General features: G+C 36.1%; 1 protein-coding gene across 2 annotated transcripts; it reads left to right on the top strand.

The window, feature by feature from the left end:
* The first annotated feature begins 16,727 nt into the window (after nt 1–16,727).
* On the top strand, nt 16,728–19,332 carry LOC113289508 (caltractin-like). 2 transcript variants are annotated; one of them, XM_026538775.1, is made up of 7 exons: nt 16,728–16,875; nt 17,249–17,372; nt 17,460–17,496; nt 17,591–17,618; nt 17,886–18,038; nt 18,111–18,213; nt 19,092–19,332. In XM_026538775.1, exons 1-7 carry the CDS (start codon nt 16,873–16,875, stop codon nt 19,154–19,156), a joined length of 513 nt encoding a protein of 170 aa, XP_026394560.1. In that variant the 5' UTR covers nt 16,728–16,872; the 3' UTR covers nt 19,157–19,332. The 2 variants fall into 2 exon arrangements, with proteins under 2 accessions (XP_026394560.1, XP_026394559.1); XM_026538774.1 differs by having other exon boundaries at nt 16,758–16,875; nt 17,246–17,372.
* The last annotated feature ends 72 nt before the right edge of the window (nt 19,333–19,404 follow it).

The following is a 19,404-nucleotide window of genomic DNA, read 5'->3' as shown; positions in this document are numbered from 1 at the left end:
CTGAGTTCGGTATGAACTATACATTCCATACCGAAGTTAATTGGTAGTAGGGTAATGTATGTAGCGTCTTAATACAGTTTGGTTTTCAATCTGGACTAGGTCCCGGGTTTTTTTTCTGCATTTGTGGTTTCCTTGTTAACAAAACTTCTGGTGTCTGTGTTATTTCTTTTTCCACATTATATTGTTTATCTTTATAATTGAATACACAGGTTGTGCGTTGATCAATCAAGTAGATACATCCGACCTAGTTTGTTGGATACGACTTGATTGATTCTTGGAGAGTGGTCTTTGGCACTGTCCAAGTAATCTCTTTGTTATTAGGTTCATGGATTTGTTTCTGTAAACGTTCTAATCACAAAAGAGAGACATATAACTCTAGATATTATTCCTTGATTGAGTTTAACTCTCGGAGTTGTATTGAGTTTGTCCATACATATTGCCTATGAAAAAAGTGGTGGTGTATTTTGGTACCCCCAGTATTTTCATTTGAAAATGTGGGGGTCTAACAACCACACCCAACAATTCGTTTGGCAATCTGTGAGGACTTACTCCAATACACTTTCTAGAGAATCAACTATACGGTCATACTCAATATAGAATAAAGTATATCAAAGAGTTTAATATCTCCAACTCTTAATTCAATCCGCAATCAACAAATAGAAATCTGCGAGCCTGGTTGAATATAAGAGGAGTTACTTGAACGGTACCAAAGACCAATGTTCAAGTGTTAATCAATGTAAATAAACAACCAAAGGTTGGATATTCTAATTGATTGATCTTAACGCACAACCTGTGATATTTCAATTATATAACAACGTATAATGCAGAAAAGAAATAACACAGACACCAGAATTTTGTTAACGAGGAAACCGCAAATGCAGAAAAACCTCGGGACCTAGTCCAGATTGAACACCACACTGTATTAAGCCGCCAAAGACACTAGCCTACTACCAATTAACTTCGGACTGGACTGTAGTTGAACCCTAATCAATCTCACATTGATTCAAGGTACAGTTGCGCTCTTTAAGTCTCTGATCCCATCAGGATACTACACACTTGATTCCCTTAGCTAATCTCACCCACAACTAAGAGTTGCTACGAACCAAAGTCGAATACTTGATAGACAAATCTGTCTTACACAGAAAAGTTTATAGGATTGAATAAATCGGTCTCTCACAGAAATACCCAAGAGTTTTTGTTTCGTCTTTTGATAAATCAAGGTGAACAAGAACCAATTCATAAACCGGACTTATATTCCCGAAGAACAGCCTAGTATTATCAATCACCTCACAATAAACTTAATCGACTAGGGAAATATGTTATTGTGGAATCACAAACGATGAGACAAAATTTGTTTGTGATTACTTTTCTATCTTTCCTATCGGAGATATAAAATCTCGAGCCAATTATTTCAATTGTACTCAACACGATAGAAACATCAAGATCAGATCACGCAAGTACAAAGATAAAAGTTGGGTCTGGCTTCACAATCCCAATGAAGTCTTCAAGTCGTTAACCTACAAGGTCTCGAGAATAAACCTTAAGGTTAAAGGAGAATCGACTCTAGCTATGCAACTAGTAACACACAGGAGATGTGGGGATTAGGTTTCCCATTTGCTAGAGTTCTCCTTTATATAGTTTTCAATTGCAATCCAAGTTACCTTGGTAACAAAGCATTCAATATTCACCTTTATATGAAAAACCTGATTCAACTAAGCTAATATCTTTCAACCGTTAGATCGAACTTAGCTTGTTACACACAAATGAAATATACCCTCATTTAGGTTTATGTAACCGTACCTAAAAATGTACACCATGTTGGTTCACAAATAGTTAACCGAGGTTAGCCATATGATTACTCTCATATCAACCTTATTCTTCTTAACCATAACTAGTTCAAATGACTCAAATGAAACTAGTTAAGAGTTGTTCAATTGTTTAGAAAACAAAATTGAAATCAAATCGGTATGATTCACTTGAATCAATCATGAACATTATAGCCACGGTTTGTAAAGATTGCATTCCTTATGATTTAAATGTGTAAGTTCATGGAGTTGACCGATTTGACAAAGCAACCATCTTAAGTATGCGTACGGGTATGCGTACTTAAGCAACCGGTTTTTGAGTTTGTAAAGTTCCCAAACTCAGCAGAAATTTTCGGTTCAAAAACTTCCGCCAGTATGCGTACGGGTATGCATACTAAAGGTGACTAGTTAAGAGTTTTGCCAAAACCAAACTCAACAAAAATTCTCGGTTCGAGAATTTCCGCCAGTATGCGTACGGGTACGCATAATTAACCTGTCTCCTTCACCAATTTCGTATACACACATATGCATACTCTTGGCTTCCGGTTTATGGACTTATACACTAATGTGCGAACACACTATATATGCTTATATCCAAATATGGTTACATTATCAACTCTTTATTTCAATCATTGAAACATTCTTTTATAATGTCAATAGTCGTTTTCACACACTATTAGCATCAAAGAAATTTTCAAGATGTTGAAATAATCATTATTGAAACCTTCCAAGTCTTACACCAAATGATTGTATCACACAAACCATGTAAGATGTTACTCGGCAATTTTATCATGATATAAGATGAACTTGGTCGAAGCGAAAGCTTACCAACACATATTTCGAGAAATATGTAAGCGAGATATACTCAGCTCGAAATCTCAAATGTGTATAGAGAAAACTATATCGTAACACGACTTACGTCTCAATATAGAAGATAGTAGAAATAGACTTTCCAAGTGATAGATAAGTTCAAGTCTCCACATACCTTTTGTCGAAGATGTTCCACAAGCTCCCCTTAGTAGTTCTTCGTCTTCAAGAGATGAACATCGAGAGATTTAAGCTCAACTACACTATCTATGTCCTAGTCCGAGACATCTACAAATAGGCTAGAAATCAAGACTTATAGTTTTGATCACTAACATTGAAAAACATGCTTGAGATAGCAACGCATGCGAGTTCGACCGAGCAATGCTCTAACAATCTCCCCCTTTGTCAATTTTAGTGACAAAACTATCAATACATATGGTTACAAAAAAGATAAAAAATATAGCTTCTTGTCCACATGCTTGATATCCTTGGCATCTTCAACGCGACTCGAAATCTTCGTCACTTCCAAGTACTCCATGATCCTAATGGTTGTAAGTTCAGCATCACAGTTGTTGAAGATACGTAGCTATAACAATGAGAAAACAAAATGCTCTCAATCATTGTTATACAGTGTCATAGTATTATTATACAACATCAAAGTTCAATTGTATCACAACTTTGAAAATAACACTATGGTCATATGCATCACTCCCCCTTAGTCAATACATATCTCAACATGAAAACCACTTCCCCTTACATAATGATCCGTAAACCATATGTATTTGTAGTGTGAACAACACATTAATTCTCCCCATTTTTGCCAAAAAAAATGGCAAAGGTACGAAAATTAGTGGGATCCTAATGAAATTTCCACGGAGATACATCATGACCAAAAGGTTTATTAACACACCAATAAATTTAGATGCAATCATAAAGTAATGAAGATACAAGATAACCCTCAAAAATTCCACAGCCGCACTACCCACAAAGATTTGGAAATTAAGCACAAGTTCAAAAGAACTCTCCCCCATAAAATGTCATCCCCGAAGGAACAACAAAGGCGACCTTACTTTCACAAGAAAATAAGGATTTCTTTGGACAACCAAATCACATGAAAACATGAATTTGTATCCAAAAAATTCAATTGAAATAACCACAAGAGAACCCATAGTTAGCTCAATCGAAAAATGACAACCAAATTAATCACAAGAAAACCCATGATTAATTCGATTGGAATACACAACCAAATTAACCACAAAAAGCGATCAATTTAATTGGTCATGCTCCACATAAGCGAACTTACGGAGCAACAACTAAAATAACCAAAAGAGAATGATTAATTTAGTTGATCATGTTCGACATAGGGAACCTTACGGACAACTAAGTTAATCATAAGAATGAACAACTCAGTCGATTGTGCTCAACATAAGAAACCTTATGGAACAACACAGTACATGCACAAATATTGTGGATCAGAGATCGACCAAATACTGCGGAATAGACAAGGATTCATTCTATTTTCAGCACTATTTGCACAATGACATATAATAGACTTAATCATTATAAATAAATTTTTTATCCTTTCTTTTTATCAAAACATGACATAAAAGGCTTTAACTTTTCTAATGCCAAAAGTTCATTCTATCTTCCATCAATACATTCATATTGACATAGAGATAACTTTTGAACAAGTATGGGACAGTCACAGGTTCACGGACGTAAACAACATATCCCATAACAATTTGCAATATATAAAATCATAAAGATTAAAATTGCAAAAATCAACTTCCAAAAAATACTTTAGAATTTAAATAAATAAATATAAAAACAATGAAGATGAAAATCGTTGGATATAGCTATGTGTACTCACAATAATGACTATTCTAAACCCTAGTTATTCTTCTAAAAACCAAAAAGAAGATTTACTAGACATTAAAATCAAACCAAAACAAACTCTAAGAGTAATAACAAGTGATAATTAGAGTTTCGAAATGGAAGCTTCACTGGTACCAAGACCTTCAAACTTGTGACTAACTGTATCAACTGTATCTTCGGAGAAGATATCCTCATTAAGAAGATCCTTAACTTGTGACTTCATGAGAACGAGATCAGTATCGATCTTTTTCAACTCAGTTCGTAACAGGTTAAGATCCTTTACAGAGTTCTCGAGATTAAGTTGAGTCTTCCCAAGATCAGTGAGAAAACCATGAACCACTTCAGCAGAGACCATCACAGCATTCTCTCAATCTTGATGAGAAAACGCGTAATAGCATGAGGCACAAGATTCGAGTTCGTCCGTCTTAACAAGGGTTCTTTTCTTCTTCAAATCAAACTCCAAATAGACCGAATCATCAATGAATCGGCTGGTAAATTCCAAGAACTTGAAGTGGACCCCATCCTTAAAAGAGCACAACAAGAGTATGCATACTCTATAAAAGGTTTGGTATTTATTGGTTTTGCAAGAACCAGAAATTAGGGTTTTTCAAGTTTGGTAAGGGACAATGTGAAAGGCGTACATGCACGTACACAACTTGCCATTATACCAAAATGGACCTAGACGTGATCAAACAATCAAGAATGTCGTTTATTCACAAAGGTGTTTTCTACGTGAAAAGATTCACAGATAAAAGCTCAATAAATCTTATATTCTCATATGAGAAAAATTTAGAGCATATAAGTGTAGCAATTTTTACAAAAGAAATCTCAAGAAGAAATTCGTAGAACCTGACGCTTATTGAAACAAACAAATACTTATGCAAAACTTGTTTATGAATGATAATCTAGCTAAGGACGATAAGAAATCAGCATAGAGAATCAAGAAACAAATTCTTTAACATAAGTATACCTGAATACATCTGACTCAGTCAGGATTTTATCGAGAGTGAGGTTTCAACTTTGTGATTAATTAGCCCAAGTATGAGCCTTGATCTCATTAAATGAACATTGCTTATGGTTAAGCCTCTTTTTTCTGTTCTTTGGAGGAAAACCATTATGATGTGAAAAATAATTATCATAAAATTTTTTATCATCAAAATATGACGCAAAATGCTTATTCTTACCTGAAGAATCTGGCCCAGAGGGAATAGACAGCCTGTTGATAATTTCTTTATATCCTTTAATTATCTTTCTTAAGTTGTCTTCCATACCTCCATTTTTTCTTCCTTCTTCTGGTACCTTTTTCACATCATGAACAACATAATCTCCAATCTTAATTTGAAGAATATCCATGAGTTCTTCTTCATTGTCGAAACGGCTTAGGAAGACTGTTATGTGTTTGAACATTTGAGAAACACACTGAACTGACTTTCCTGGTGGGGGACACAGGGTGAGTACTAAAACCGATTGGTTTAGACATACGAATGCCAGTTACACCTTTGAGAATTAAATCTAAGGTGTGTTGAAGACGAATAATGGAATTGTCATTCAACCTAGAATTCTTCTTTTGTTTACACGGCCCTTTTGAATCACAAAAGAGACACACTTTCTGATCACCTGATTGATTAGCCAGAACAGTCTTAATACCATTGTTGGGAGAATTCTTCCTTCTGTGTGATGTGGGCTTTCCTTGATTAGGAGAAGATACAGGCACATCTTTTTTAACAGAAGGGTTTTTCGGTTTTGCTTCCGAACCTGATTCTCTTTTGGTTAAATCAGAAGCAGTTGGTATGGCGGACTCCTTTGAACACTATTGAATTGAGAGTTTACTTAAGAGATGTTCAATTTTTAAAGCATCCTTTTTGAGATTTACTTCTTGAAGTATCTTTAAACGAGAGTCGCGCTCACTTATCATACCAACAAGGACATTGACTTTGTGTTTCAACTGGTTGACATTATCATCCTGGATTCTAACAATTTTTAGAATCACTTCACTCTCTTTGTCTACATCCCTTTGAACTTCAGAGTCAGACTCGTCGGTAAGGTGGTCAAAGAAACACTTGTAAATGTATGTCTGTTTCCTTTGAACACAAGGTTCTTCTATATTCGAGATTTACAAATCTTTCTCTTTAATAGACTTTAAGGAAACAAAACTTTTATTTCTGGCGATGCGTTTGTCAGAGACAATATAGTCCATCCTCAGATCGCTACAAACATAGACTTGTAAGGTCTTTAATGTGTTTGTCTGCTCTGATACCAATTGAAAATGCGGGGGGTCTAACAACCACACCCAACAATTCGTTGGGCAATATGAGAGGAATTACTCCAATACACACCCAACAATTCTTTGCGGAAAAGAAATAACATAGACACAAGAATTTTGTTAACGAGGAAACCGCAAATACAGAAAAACCCTGGGACCTAGTCCAGATTGAACACCACATTGTATTAAGCCGCTACAAACACTATCCTACTACCAATTAACTTCGGACTGTATTGTAGTTGAACCCTAATCAATCTCACACTGATTCAAGGTACACTTGCGCTCCTTACGTCTCTGATACCAGAAGGATACTAGGCACTTGATTCCCTTAGCTGATCTAACCCACAACTAAGAGTTGCTTCGACCCAAAGTTGAAGACTTGATAGAAAAATCTGTCTCACACAGAAAATTCTATAGGATTGAATAAATCTGTCTGCCACAGAAATACCCAAGAGTTTCTTTTTCGTCTTTTGATAAATCAAGGTGAACATGAACCAATTGATAAACCTGACTTATATTCCCGAACAACAGCCTAGTATTATCAATCACCTCACAATAAACTTAATCGACTAGCGAAACAAATTATTGTGGAATCACAAACGATGAGACGAAGTTTGTTTGTGATTACTTTTCTATCTTGCCTATCGGAGATATAAATTCTCCGGCCAATTATTTCAATTGTACTCAACACGATAGAAACATCAAGATCAGATCATGCAACTATAAAGATAATAGTTAGGTCTGGCTTCACAATCCCAATAAAGTCTTCAAGTCGTTAACCTTCTAGGGTCTCGAGAAGAAACCTAAGGTTAAAGGAGAATCGACTCTAGTTATGCAACTAGTAACACATAGGAGGTGTGGGAATTAGGTTTCCCAGTTGCTAGAGTTGTCCTTTATATAGTTTTCAAATCAAGGTTTGCAATCCAAGTTACCTTGGTAACAAAGCATTCAATATTCACCGTTAGATGAAAAACCTGATTCAACCAAGCTAATATCTTTCAACCGTTAGATCAAACTTAGCTTGTTACACACAAATGAAATGTACCCTCATTTAGGTCTATGTAACCATACCTAAACGTGTACACCATGTTGGTTCACAAATAGTTAACCGAGGTTATCCATATGATTACTCTCATATCAACCTTATTCATCTTAACCATAACTAGTTCAAATGACTCAAATGAAACTAGTTAAGAGTTGTTCAATTGTTTAGAAAACACAATTGAAATCAAATCAGTTTGATTCACTTGAATCAATCATGAATATTATAGCCACTATTTGCAAAGATTGCATTACTTATGATTTAAATGTTTAAGTACATGGACTTGACCGATTTGACGAAGCAACCATCTTAAGTATGCGTACTTAAGCAACCGGTTTTTGAGTTTGTAAAATTCCCAAACTCAGCAGAAATTTTCGGTTCAAAAACTTCCGCCAGTATGCATATGGGTACGCATACTAAAGGTGACTAGTTAAGAGTTTCGCCAAAACCAAACTCAGCAGAAATTCTCGGTTCGAGAACTTCCACCAGTATGCGTACAGGTACGCATATTTAACCTGTCTCCTTCACAAATTTCATATACACACATATGCATACTCTTGGCTTCCGGTTTATGGACTTATACACTAATGTGCGAACATACTATATATATGCTTATATCCAAAGATGGTTACATCATCAACTCTTTATTTCAATCATTGAAACATTCTTCTATAATGTCAATAGCCGTTTTCACACACTATTAGCGTCAAAGCAATCTTCAAGATATTGAAATAATCATTATTGAAACCTTCCAAGTCTTACACCAAATGATTGTATCACACAAACCATGTAAGATGTTACTCGACAATTTTCTCATGATATAAGATGAACTTGGTCGAAGCGAAAGCTTGCCAACACATATTTCGAGAAATATGTAAGCGAGATATACTCAGCTCGAAATGTCAAATGTGTATAGAGAAAACTATATCGTAACACGACTTATGTCTCAATATAGGAGATAGTAGAAATAGACTTTCCAAGTGATAGATAAATTCAAGTCTCCACGTACCTTTTGTCGAAGAAGTTCCACAAGTTCCCCTTGGTAGATCTTCGTTTTCAAGAGATGAACGTCGAGAGATTTAAGCTCAATTACACTATCTGTGTCGTAGTCCGAGACATCTACAAATAGGCTAGAAATCAAGACTTATAGTTTTGATCACTAATATTGACAAACATGCTTGAGATAGCAACGCATGCGAGTTCGACCTAGAAATGCTCTAACATCATTTACTCACAAGTATTACCATTCCATCTATATGAGACTGTATCGTATGACTCGTGGTTTGCAAAGAAGAAGTTTCAAGTCAAGCTTGTCTTGTTAAACATCTCGAAATAACAACAGATTGGTCCTTAGAAATTGCTTCAAAAAAAAAGGTCCTTAGAATTCTTAGTTTGAAACAATTTATTGTTCAAAACTATGTTTGTGGATCATTTGGAAATTTCCCAAGCAATTATATTTATAACAATGACGATTTTCAATGTTTCAGAATATCAAAAGAGAGTTTTCAGAATTACTAAAAACTGAACTCAGAGTAGGTACACATACCCTGTACGCACACCTTGGCCATCTGAATTCACAAACTGGTTCATAGCTACGCGTACCCTTTCACATACCTACCCAATACAAATTAAGTGGATGCTCATGAACTATTTTCACAAATATGTTTAACATTGGTATTGCTCATGAACACCTCTAAGACATCTTTGATCACTAAAACACCTTGTGTATGTGCATCATGATTCAAGTCTTAAGTGTTTAAAAGTACAAAATTATAATTATTAATTCTTAAGTAATTTTAATAAACTATCATCAGTACACACGGTTCCGGTATCCTGTACCATAGTGTATATTCTTCTATGTAATATCAAGACAAAATTCTCGCATGCTTACATCCTAATAAGAGTTTCATCTAAACAGATAAAGTGTTTGCTTGAATCAGGAGGGTTTCAGTACCCAGGATATGATATAGGACATTCACCTTGTTCACTAAATTTCCTTTTTTTTTTTAGGTAGGGCTCCGCTACCAATCTCAAACTCTTCATCTATTTACTCTGAGTCCCACCTGAAACAGTCTTCTACCAAGGTATGAATATCTTTAAAAGGAATAGAGTTGTCAAAACCCTTTGCTACAAATTTTCCTTCCAAGGAAATACCGGTAATTTAGTGAGCATCATCCGGAGTGATAGTCATCTCGTCGAATTGGAGAAGAAAATTCATGGTTTTAAGCCAGGATCTTTTCATAAATATATAAACAATAACAACATCATAGTTCACTTGCACATACGCAATTCCAGGCCATAACCCCGAAGATTTTACCAAGGCTTTTACGAATTCGTGCTCTCCCTCCAACAACCAAAATTTCACATGTCGATGTTTCAGTTTAGATACTGCTTGCTTATGGTCCTAAAAAATATATTGTTACAATAAAGAATCCATAATTAAATTTAAATAACATATATAATATTAGAATTAGATTATTACCTGTACGACACAAACCGTTGCATCCCACGAAGTTTTCTAACCAAACAAGACCGATGATCTATCTATTGGATAACCCCAAGGTATCCCTTTTTTTTTCCAGTCAACAACACTATAACATCAATTATTTGTCTTTTTATAAGTGGGTGGATATACCTTCTTATCCCCAAGTTTGCTTTTATCCTTATCAAGAGTCGTCGGTGGACCAATACTTGTTTCGCCCCTTTCTTCTTCAATCTATTGAGTTGGTTGTTGAAAAACTACAATTGCACGTTAACTATTCTTTTATACTGTGGTTCTACCAATGAAAATTCCACTTGGGTTCCTTTTGTTTGCACCCAATGGTTTGTTGTGGCGAGGGGCGGCATTCGGGTCATTGTTCGGTGTAATTTGTCGTGTTCTCTTCTTATTCTTTTCCTTCCTTTCCTAAAAATGTTCAAAACTTTTTTATATAGATGCATGTAACAAAGTTCAATACATATCATACAACATTGTTCATATATTTATAAACAAGTCAGAGTAAGGGATATGGGGGTTGAGAGTCTCATTCAAAATGAAGGACTTGATCAAATTTGACCAAATTTAGTCCTACTAAGGGTAGAGAGAAACTCCCTTTCACCCCAAACTCAACCGAGCCCTCATTCAATCGATAGAGAGAGTGAAAGTGTTCACTACACGGCTCTTGGTTTGACATTTGAGAAAAACAGATGAAAGCGGGTTTTTTTCGTGCAAAATGAAAATGAGCACACAAGGCACCTAATTTGCCGTTTGAATTATTTTTTCCCCCTTAAATGGCTTTTGGTTAGCCGTTTTACTATTCTTGATCTTTAATTGGCTAACAATCTACCATATCTTATACTCCCTCAGTCCCACTAGATGACTTACTTAGATTAAATCTTTATCCCACTATTAGTTGATCTATTTCATAAAACAAAGGATATTTCTAAGATTATCCTTTTGATTGATTATCGGTAGTATAAGAAATATGTATAATTTGATATCCATATTTATATTCGTTATGCAGGTGTTTTAAAATGCTTTTCAATGATACAAAGTTTACGAAAATCTATGGTATATTTTGAGAGATAAATCAATTCTAAATTTGACAAATTATTATCCATAAGGGTATAATTCTTAAAAATACTTAACAAATACTCTCTTTCATTTCTTACCTTAAGAATTGTGCAAACTTGAACTAGATCATCTAATAGTGGGACGGAGGTAGTAACTTTCAAAATTTTAACAGTAGTAGACATAAGGTGTTTCAGAGGCATTTTTTCTTTACACGACTCTTGGTTAGGCGTATTAATTTTTTCCTAAAAATGAAGTACTTTGAACAACCAATTATACGACGAACAGAGTCTTTGTCCTCTATCCCATAATCGATTTCTCCCTCTTTAGGATAGACTCTCGCTCATTTAGAAAGGTATAGATTGTTTTACAGTCTATACCATAATCCTTGCTCTAAAAGTTGTAAGTTTTTTTTTACAAATTACAGTCGAGACACTGGAAATAAACCAACCATAGATAGATTTACGGCTTAAAAGTTTGAACTTCCTAGTCGTAGACAATAAATTACAGCTAGGACACAAGATTTACAGCTGGGAAAATTAACTATTTACGGTTGGGAAATGCCATACATAAACCAAAAACTTTGGGTTTTTTGGTTACTCAGAAAAACTTACCGATAAAGAGCATTACACGACCCAACTATAGTACAATTAGGAAAAAGAGATAAGGTTGGGAAACTAGCATTTACGGGTGGGAAAAACTAGCCTTAGGAATGGTAAAACATTAAGTTTTCATCCTACTCATAAAAGCATATGACTTGGAAAACCTAACCGTAAGTCTGTTTTAATGGGATTTCCAACTATAAACTGTACTTACGGTTGATATTTTATCCCAACAGTAATGCATATTGTTTACTCTTGGAAAATTTAGAATTTTCAACCGTAAACGGTTCCGTAATTTAGTTATTTAACCAATCACCAAAATAAAAGGTGGGTTTTTCAATTTTTACCCTATAGATGCCATTTAAGGAGTATTAGCTTCTGTTTCGACTTCTTCATTCACCAGTCATTTTTCACTTCTTCATTCACCAGTCATTTTTCAGTTCAACATCTTCTTTGTTTGATGTCATTGCATGTCTGAGTTTTTTTTTGATTTCGAGTGTTGCCTTTACCCAATATCCTTAGCCCTTGTTATCTTTTATACGAACAATTTTAATCGACGATGATATTTTTTTCGAGAATGTGACTATTAATCGTCGTTGAAACGAGTTGAAGAAGAAAAAAAGAGGGGTAGTAATGTAATAAGACTAATAAAAAAAAGGGCTTCTGATTTTTCGTAGGTTCCTAAGAGCATCTCCAACAGAGGGTGAATCTTCTTTCATTTTAGTGACACATAGGATTTAGACCCCCGTTGGGCATAAATCCATCTCCAACATTAGGGTTCTACAAATTAGGAGGGACCAATTACTAATTATGAAGGTGTTCAAGAAAGTGTTATCTCCACCTCCGACTCCACCTCCACGTCATATTTTTCACTAATTTTTTATTAAAATTCTCTATTGTTGGAGAAGATTTTTTAGATATAATTTCCTATATTTACTCTATGTATAGACCCCATAAATAAAAGGACTAAGGCTTAGTTTGGTATTGCTGCAGCTTTTGTAAAAGCAATTTTCTGCTGTGCGTTGCTGTGCTGTGAGAAAAAAGCAGTTAGACGTTTGGTAAAAAATTAATTAAAGTTAAAGCTTATTAAAAAATAAATCGAAGTATGTTTGGTAAAATATCAGATTCAACAATTCTTGTTGTAGAAAATGACAAAAATAGACATTTTTCTGAAAATAATTCTATTCAATTTTATTGGTTTAAGAAATTGTTATGGGTGAAAACTGATTCTGCTGTTTTTAGTAAATTTGGGGTGTGTGTGAATGAGAAACGAATCCAAACCCTAAACAATACACTGCACGGGAGTACTTTTAGATTAGAGAGATCAATCTGTAAAAATCTGGCCTAAACCAAGAAATGGTCGTTCTAGATTCAATTCGGTAACAAGGTGAAGGAGAAGGGTTGATCTTAGGGTGGGAAGCGAAGAAGGTGTTTGAGATTATGAAGGTGTTGGCTGTTTATGACTTGTATCAGAATGTCGAACTGGCTTGCATAATGTAAGCTATCAGTTCTGGGTGTTTTTCTGGATACTGTGTTGACAACACTTGTGTTGTTCGTGTTTTGTTAAAATAGGTTGAAGAACCTATTTATACAAGTCATTTGAGCGCAACCCTCATCCCGCAGGAAGTGGAGGAAGTTGAGTGATGGAGTAGTGGGGTTGTGTAGGTGATTGTCACACGATCACGCCTTTACCCATTTCCCTCATCATCGTTAACTGTCCATGCCTCCTGACACATTCTCGTAATGGGCGCGATGCACGCCGCACGCTGTAAACCGCCAGACCAATACCCCAGTAAGTATCCCCAGTTTGTGACATGTTTGATGTCTCGAATGAGTGGGTCGAGTCGTGGGACCCGCCGCAAGAAATAACATATGGTGCTATCAGGTTAAATAACTAAGTTATTTATGGAATTGATATTCATGAAATATCATGTATGCTCGATGCATGTAATGCATCGCTTTTAAGCAAGCAGCTCAAAACAATCGATATGTATGAAGCATCGTTGTTTTAAAGCTTGATTGAACAAGTCGCGGATTAAGCGTCTTAAAATGGAAGTACGTCCAACCATCTTCGAGTGATCATTTGGAGGCCGCATGGGCGGGCCACCATCTGGTCAATCACTCCATGTGGCAGAGTGGCGGACGGTAATCTTTGAGACGCTTCATTGATCGCCTAACTTTTAATCCAAGTCGTCCGACCAAGCTGGAAAAGTTGGACGGACGAGATATTTACGACGCATATTTGCTGTCGTTGATGGATTTTAGGGTTTTTTAGAGGTGCGCAACATCCCCTCTTTGGCTTGATCGAATCCAAGCATGGGGGATAATTTTGGAGGGACCGACCAAGCATGCGTGGAGACGTCCCGCCGGCGCGCATGTCTACACTTCTCGGTCCCAAAAAGATTCGATCTAAGCCACTCAATTTGACCGGCAAAGATGAGTGGTCGTGATCGATTTGCGACATACGTACATTGCCGCAAAGGTTTAAAAGCCGTGTGGCATGCCACCTTTGGGCGTGCGTTTCGAGGCGTCGGGCCTTAGTCTGCATAGGCCGGACGATCACACGCAAAGGTGGGCCCACGATGATCACATTGACATCCTTGGGACCTTTGAGTTTATATCTACACCTTCCGTTTAGGATGGTGAAGATGGATGGTCATGATCAAACTAAGACATATGTGCATTGCCACAAAGCCTAATTAGGGTTTCAAAGTTACGCATTCACCCTACTTTGGGTGAACGATTTTATGCGTTCCAAGCTTGCTTATGAGCAAGTCGATCGACCAACGATGGAGTTGGGTCAATGGTGAACACGTTAGCGTCTCGTTGGCTGCCTGAAATTGGATCTAGGCCGTCCGACTAGACTAGCGTAGATGGACGGCCGTGATTGATTTACGGCAGTTGCGTAATGCCGCTTATTCAAAAAGAACGCGCGATCACCCTACTACGGGAAAACGGTTTGGCGCGCTCCTGGATTGTCGTGTGTAGTTCGACCGGCCAGAGATGAAGGTGAGCCGTTGGTGATCACGTGGGTACCCGTTTGATCGTTCAAGGGAAGATCTAATCCGTCCAACTAGGCTGGCAATGTTGGAAGGTCGTGAGGCATTTTGAGACTCTTCTTAACAATCTCAGCTCGTTCGAGCTATTTTTGCGCGATCTCCCATGTTTGGGATCGGCGTACAAAGCAGTTTGTGGCTGAGGGAATGGGACTCGATCGTCTAGGGCACTAGAGGGCCCGCTGGTGGTCACTGCAGTGATTGCCTAATTTTGTTAGGAGTAAACTATGCTTGTTAAATCGTGCGACCAAGTTGCGTGGCCGTGATTGTTTTTTGAGACTGATATTGACAGTCTAGATTTTATTTAAGAATAAATACGTGTTCCATCACGCTAACTTTAATTAAAAGTGTGTGAACGCGTTGATATCTTTCTCAGAGAGATGTAGCCTGTATGTGTATTTTTGTGCAGATCCAAATACTAGCACTTCGGGAGATTCATGCTACTCTGCCGAGAGTGAGCATTGATCGTCATGTCATGTCAGTATTGAGAGTTCGGCCTAGAACATAGCATAGAAAAATACCAGGCGCACAATGCATTAAATGGGTAATGCTACTAGGAAAATTCATAGAATATTCGGGATTGTTGCACCATTCTGAATGAATTCCATACATATTGAATTGCTCAATGAGTGAAGAGGTTTTTTGCACTCATCATTTCTTAAATGGCTTTATACCTTTGCAGGGCGTCAGCACATTAAATACAGGGTTTTACAATTTTAGCCCTATTCGAAAAACCACCATCAATAGAAATAAATTATTTTTTTACTATTAAATATAAATATAAATATAATATCAAATCTACTGACTGTCAATATTATTATGATTGTTAAATATATTTATATGCACATATATTTATAATTTTCATATAAAAAGTCAAACTAAAATAAAGTGATTATTTAATATTTGTTTTTATTTTTATTATCGACTAATTAAATGAAATGGTATATAAAACGGAAAATGGGTCATTTGTCCAAATATATTTAAAACATAGTTCAAATGGAAGAGGAAAAATTAGTATGGGTGAAATGGAGAATTGTTTTTAGCAAGGATGAAACTGGATTCATCCTGGCTTAAACTTAAAAAATAGTGAGGATGAAACTGGATGCATCATGCGTAAATTAAAAAATAAGAAAAAATATTCGAAATGACAGAAGATGAAACTGTTTACATCCTGGCTATTTTTACATTTTTGTCCATTTAAACAGTATCAAAATCTAAGTGTCCTTTTCACCCAGGAATTAGTGGTTTTGGTCTTTTTAACCAATTTTGCGTATATAAAATAGTTTGAAAATAAAATATAATAATATATAAAGAATAAAATTTAAGAAATAAAAAATTGATTGCATATAAATTTAAGGGTAACATTTGTCATTTATAAAATAATAAAGTAGGGATAAAAAAGATAAATCAAACATTAAATTTAGGTGGGACCAAAGCTTATGATTTTGTAGCTTTTAAAAGCTTCTCCACCCCGGCTTTTAAAACTTGAGGAATTTGGGAAATGCTTTGGCTAAAAAGCGCTTTTATTCTTTTTTACCAAACACTAATTTCAAAAATTATTGACATATATAGATTTTGAAAGTGTTTTTAAAAAAATAAAAGCATTACCAAACTCAACCTAAATAAAAAAGCAACATAGGATTTTTTGCCCCTCATGCTTTTAAGTTCCCGTCCATATTTTGGACAATTTAATCGGCTCCCATGCTAAATTATAATGACCGAAAAAACTAAAACGTTCTTTTGAGTTAAGAAAACGTAAAATAAAACACAAACATAGAAAGGTCAGCGAAGAAGACTCGGGAAGAACCGAAGAGGAGAAACACAGAGAGAGAGAGAGAGCAACAAACATTCGATAATTCAAATCAGAAAACGATGGTAAGTTTATTTTGATTTATGCTATTTAATTTTGATTTTCAATTTCAAATCGATTAATATTGATGGCTTAAATTCCTGTTAGGTCGCTAGAGATCTGCTCATTTTCATGATTTACCCCCCTCTTTTTATATGGATCTCTTAACTCAGTTTTCGAATAGCGTAGTATTTGTTCATATCTGATTGTATGTTGTAATTTCATGGGAATTGATTCATTCATACTGCGAGTCACCAAAACCCTCAGAACCGAAGACCCCAAAACCCAGATGATCGATTATGACCTTCTAAACTTGATGTGTTTATATGTTGAATAATCGGAATTTTAACTTGCAACTAGTAATGTGTTTATGAATTTGATGGATTTTATTCGTAGCAGTCAACACTTTATAGAGGGGTGTCTATGAGGAAAGATAAACCTAGAGGTCGTCAACATGGGTTGTCACAACAAAAGAGGCAGGAGATAAGGGAAGCATTTGAGCTATTTGATACAGATGGGTCTGGTATGTATGATTGATCCCTATCCTCTAATGGATTTTCTGTTAATTTGAATCGGTAAACTGATCATTGTTTTGTTCGACCCACCAAAGGTACTATTGATGCCAAGGAGCTTAACGTTGCCATGAGGTATGTTTTCCTTGCTCTCTATTTATTAACGAAGTAATACTCTTTCAATTTGACGGATAATGCTGATACAAATGCTTAAATGATTGATTTACAGAGCGTTGGGATTCGAAATGACAGAAGAGGTATCCCTCAATCGCTTGTCATCCTCCTCATACAACCCCCCCCCCCCCACCCCCCACCCCCAATGCTGGTCTATCCTTGGATTATATGGTCTTTTCACCATCCTGTAGTTGCCATTGGTTGACTCCAATCCAACCATACTTGGGTGTTGCTTGTTTTTGGTTAAGAAATTATTCTGTTAATCTTACTGATGCTGGTTTTGCTGATTTTACTGAAGTCGCTATAAAACTTCAGTTCTCATTTTAAGTTGTAATATTATTCTGTTCCAGCAAATCACTCAAATGATAGCGGATGTAGACAAGGATGGGAGTGGTGCCATTGATTTCGATGAATTTGTTCATATGATGACTGACAAGATGGGTGAAAGGGATACAAAGGAGGAGCTCATGAAAGCTTTCCGGATCATTGACCAAGATGAGAATGTGCGTCCATTTCTCTTGATGTTACCTGGTTACCTTTTGTTTGAAGCTAACTCTCCTATCATCTGAATTCAGGGAAAAATATCTGCTTCAGACATTCAAAGAATTGCAAAGGATTTGGGTGAAAGCTTCACTGACAGGGAGATTCAGCAGATGATTGACGAAGCAGACAAAGATGGTGAGTCATCCACCTAGCATTTCTAATCTGTTTCCTTATATTGTCTACTTCTGCATTGTTGAGGGGGAAGGGCTCAGCGATTTTTCGCATATTTTTGTTTTTTTTGGGTGGATCAAGTGCCCATTTAGTTGGATTTGTTGAGATAGGTATCCTTCTCATGCATTCTTCCTTCAGATGATCATATCCTTAAATAAGTTCTATGTTCACCGCCTCGTATTGCATCTTAAACTAGGCCATGTCTTTTACCTTGAACCACCCACGGGGTTAGTAACCCAGCTTTAGGGTCAAAAAAATCAGACAAGAAATGACACTCTATAATAAGTCTCAAGGACTCCATCCTCTTGAAAAAATCTTTGAAATCCTTGCTAAAACTACCAGGATCGATCACTAGACCTCATTCAGATGATTGCCTGCTAACTGATCAGCAGCCTGATTTGTTCTCTATACACATGTAATATATATAAATCGTTCGCCAGATGTAAAAAGTGTAAAATATTTCCACATTGGACTAGGTCCTTTTGTTGAGACTTGAGAGATTGCATACTGCTGTACAGTTTGTACAAACATGCACCTTAGAATAGCCTTTAGATTTAGCTAGCTTCAGACCTAATTCCATCCTTTGCAATTCATGGATCATGTTACAGGGTAAGTCTTCTTTTCCAAGTCATATCCTTTCATGTGTTGAAATAAGCTGTCTGCTGGAGCTCATAATGATCAATTCAAACAGTAGATTATTAACCTTGTCCGTGTTGTGAATGTTCAAGAAACACTGTTTGGTCTCTCTCATGAATGCAGCAGCAGTATTAGGTTTTATTCTTTCGTTGCTACATCATAATAAGTGTTTTCAAGCTCCTAAAACATTTGGCTGAAATTTTTAGGTGATCACGAAGTCAATTCGGAGGAGTTTATCAGGATGATGGGGAAGACCAATTATGGGCGTTAACATGTTGGTTTCCTCTTAAAAAGGACTACTGTAACCTTAACTTACTTGGATTTAGTTATGTTTAATTGAAATCTCTTTTGTACTGTAATTATACGATCCGGAATTAGTGTTTGATATAAATGTATGTAATGGCCTCCAAATTTGTTTAAATTTCTGTGTCATTTTTACAAACTTTATAATGGTCTCTGAAGTCTTATGCTTGGTTTTGGTCTTTATAATGGTCTCTGAACTGCTATCCTCCCACTCCT

The sequence above is a fragment of the Papaver somniferum genome, chromosome 6 (genome assembly GCF_003573695.1).
Source record: "Papaver somniferum cultivar HN1 chromosome 6, ASM357369v1, whole genome shotgun sequence".
Taxonomy (NCBI): domain Eukaryota; kingdom Viridiplantae; phylum Streptophyta; class Magnoliopsida; order Ranunculales; family Papaveraceae; genus Papaver; species Papaver somniferum.
This window is presented reverse-complemented; position numbering and strand designations above follow the sequence as displayed.

Coding starts and splice junctions, on each gene's coding strand:
- LOC113289508 (XM_026538774.1), top strand. Junction 17,619..17,885: donor GATTCGAAATGACAGAAGAG/GTATCCCTCAAT, acceptor ATTCTGTTCCAG/CAAATCACTCAAATGATAGC. Junction 18,039..18,110: donor TCATTGACCAAGATGAGAAT/GTGCGTCCATTT, acceptor ATCTGAATTCAG/GGAAAAATATCTGCTTCAGA.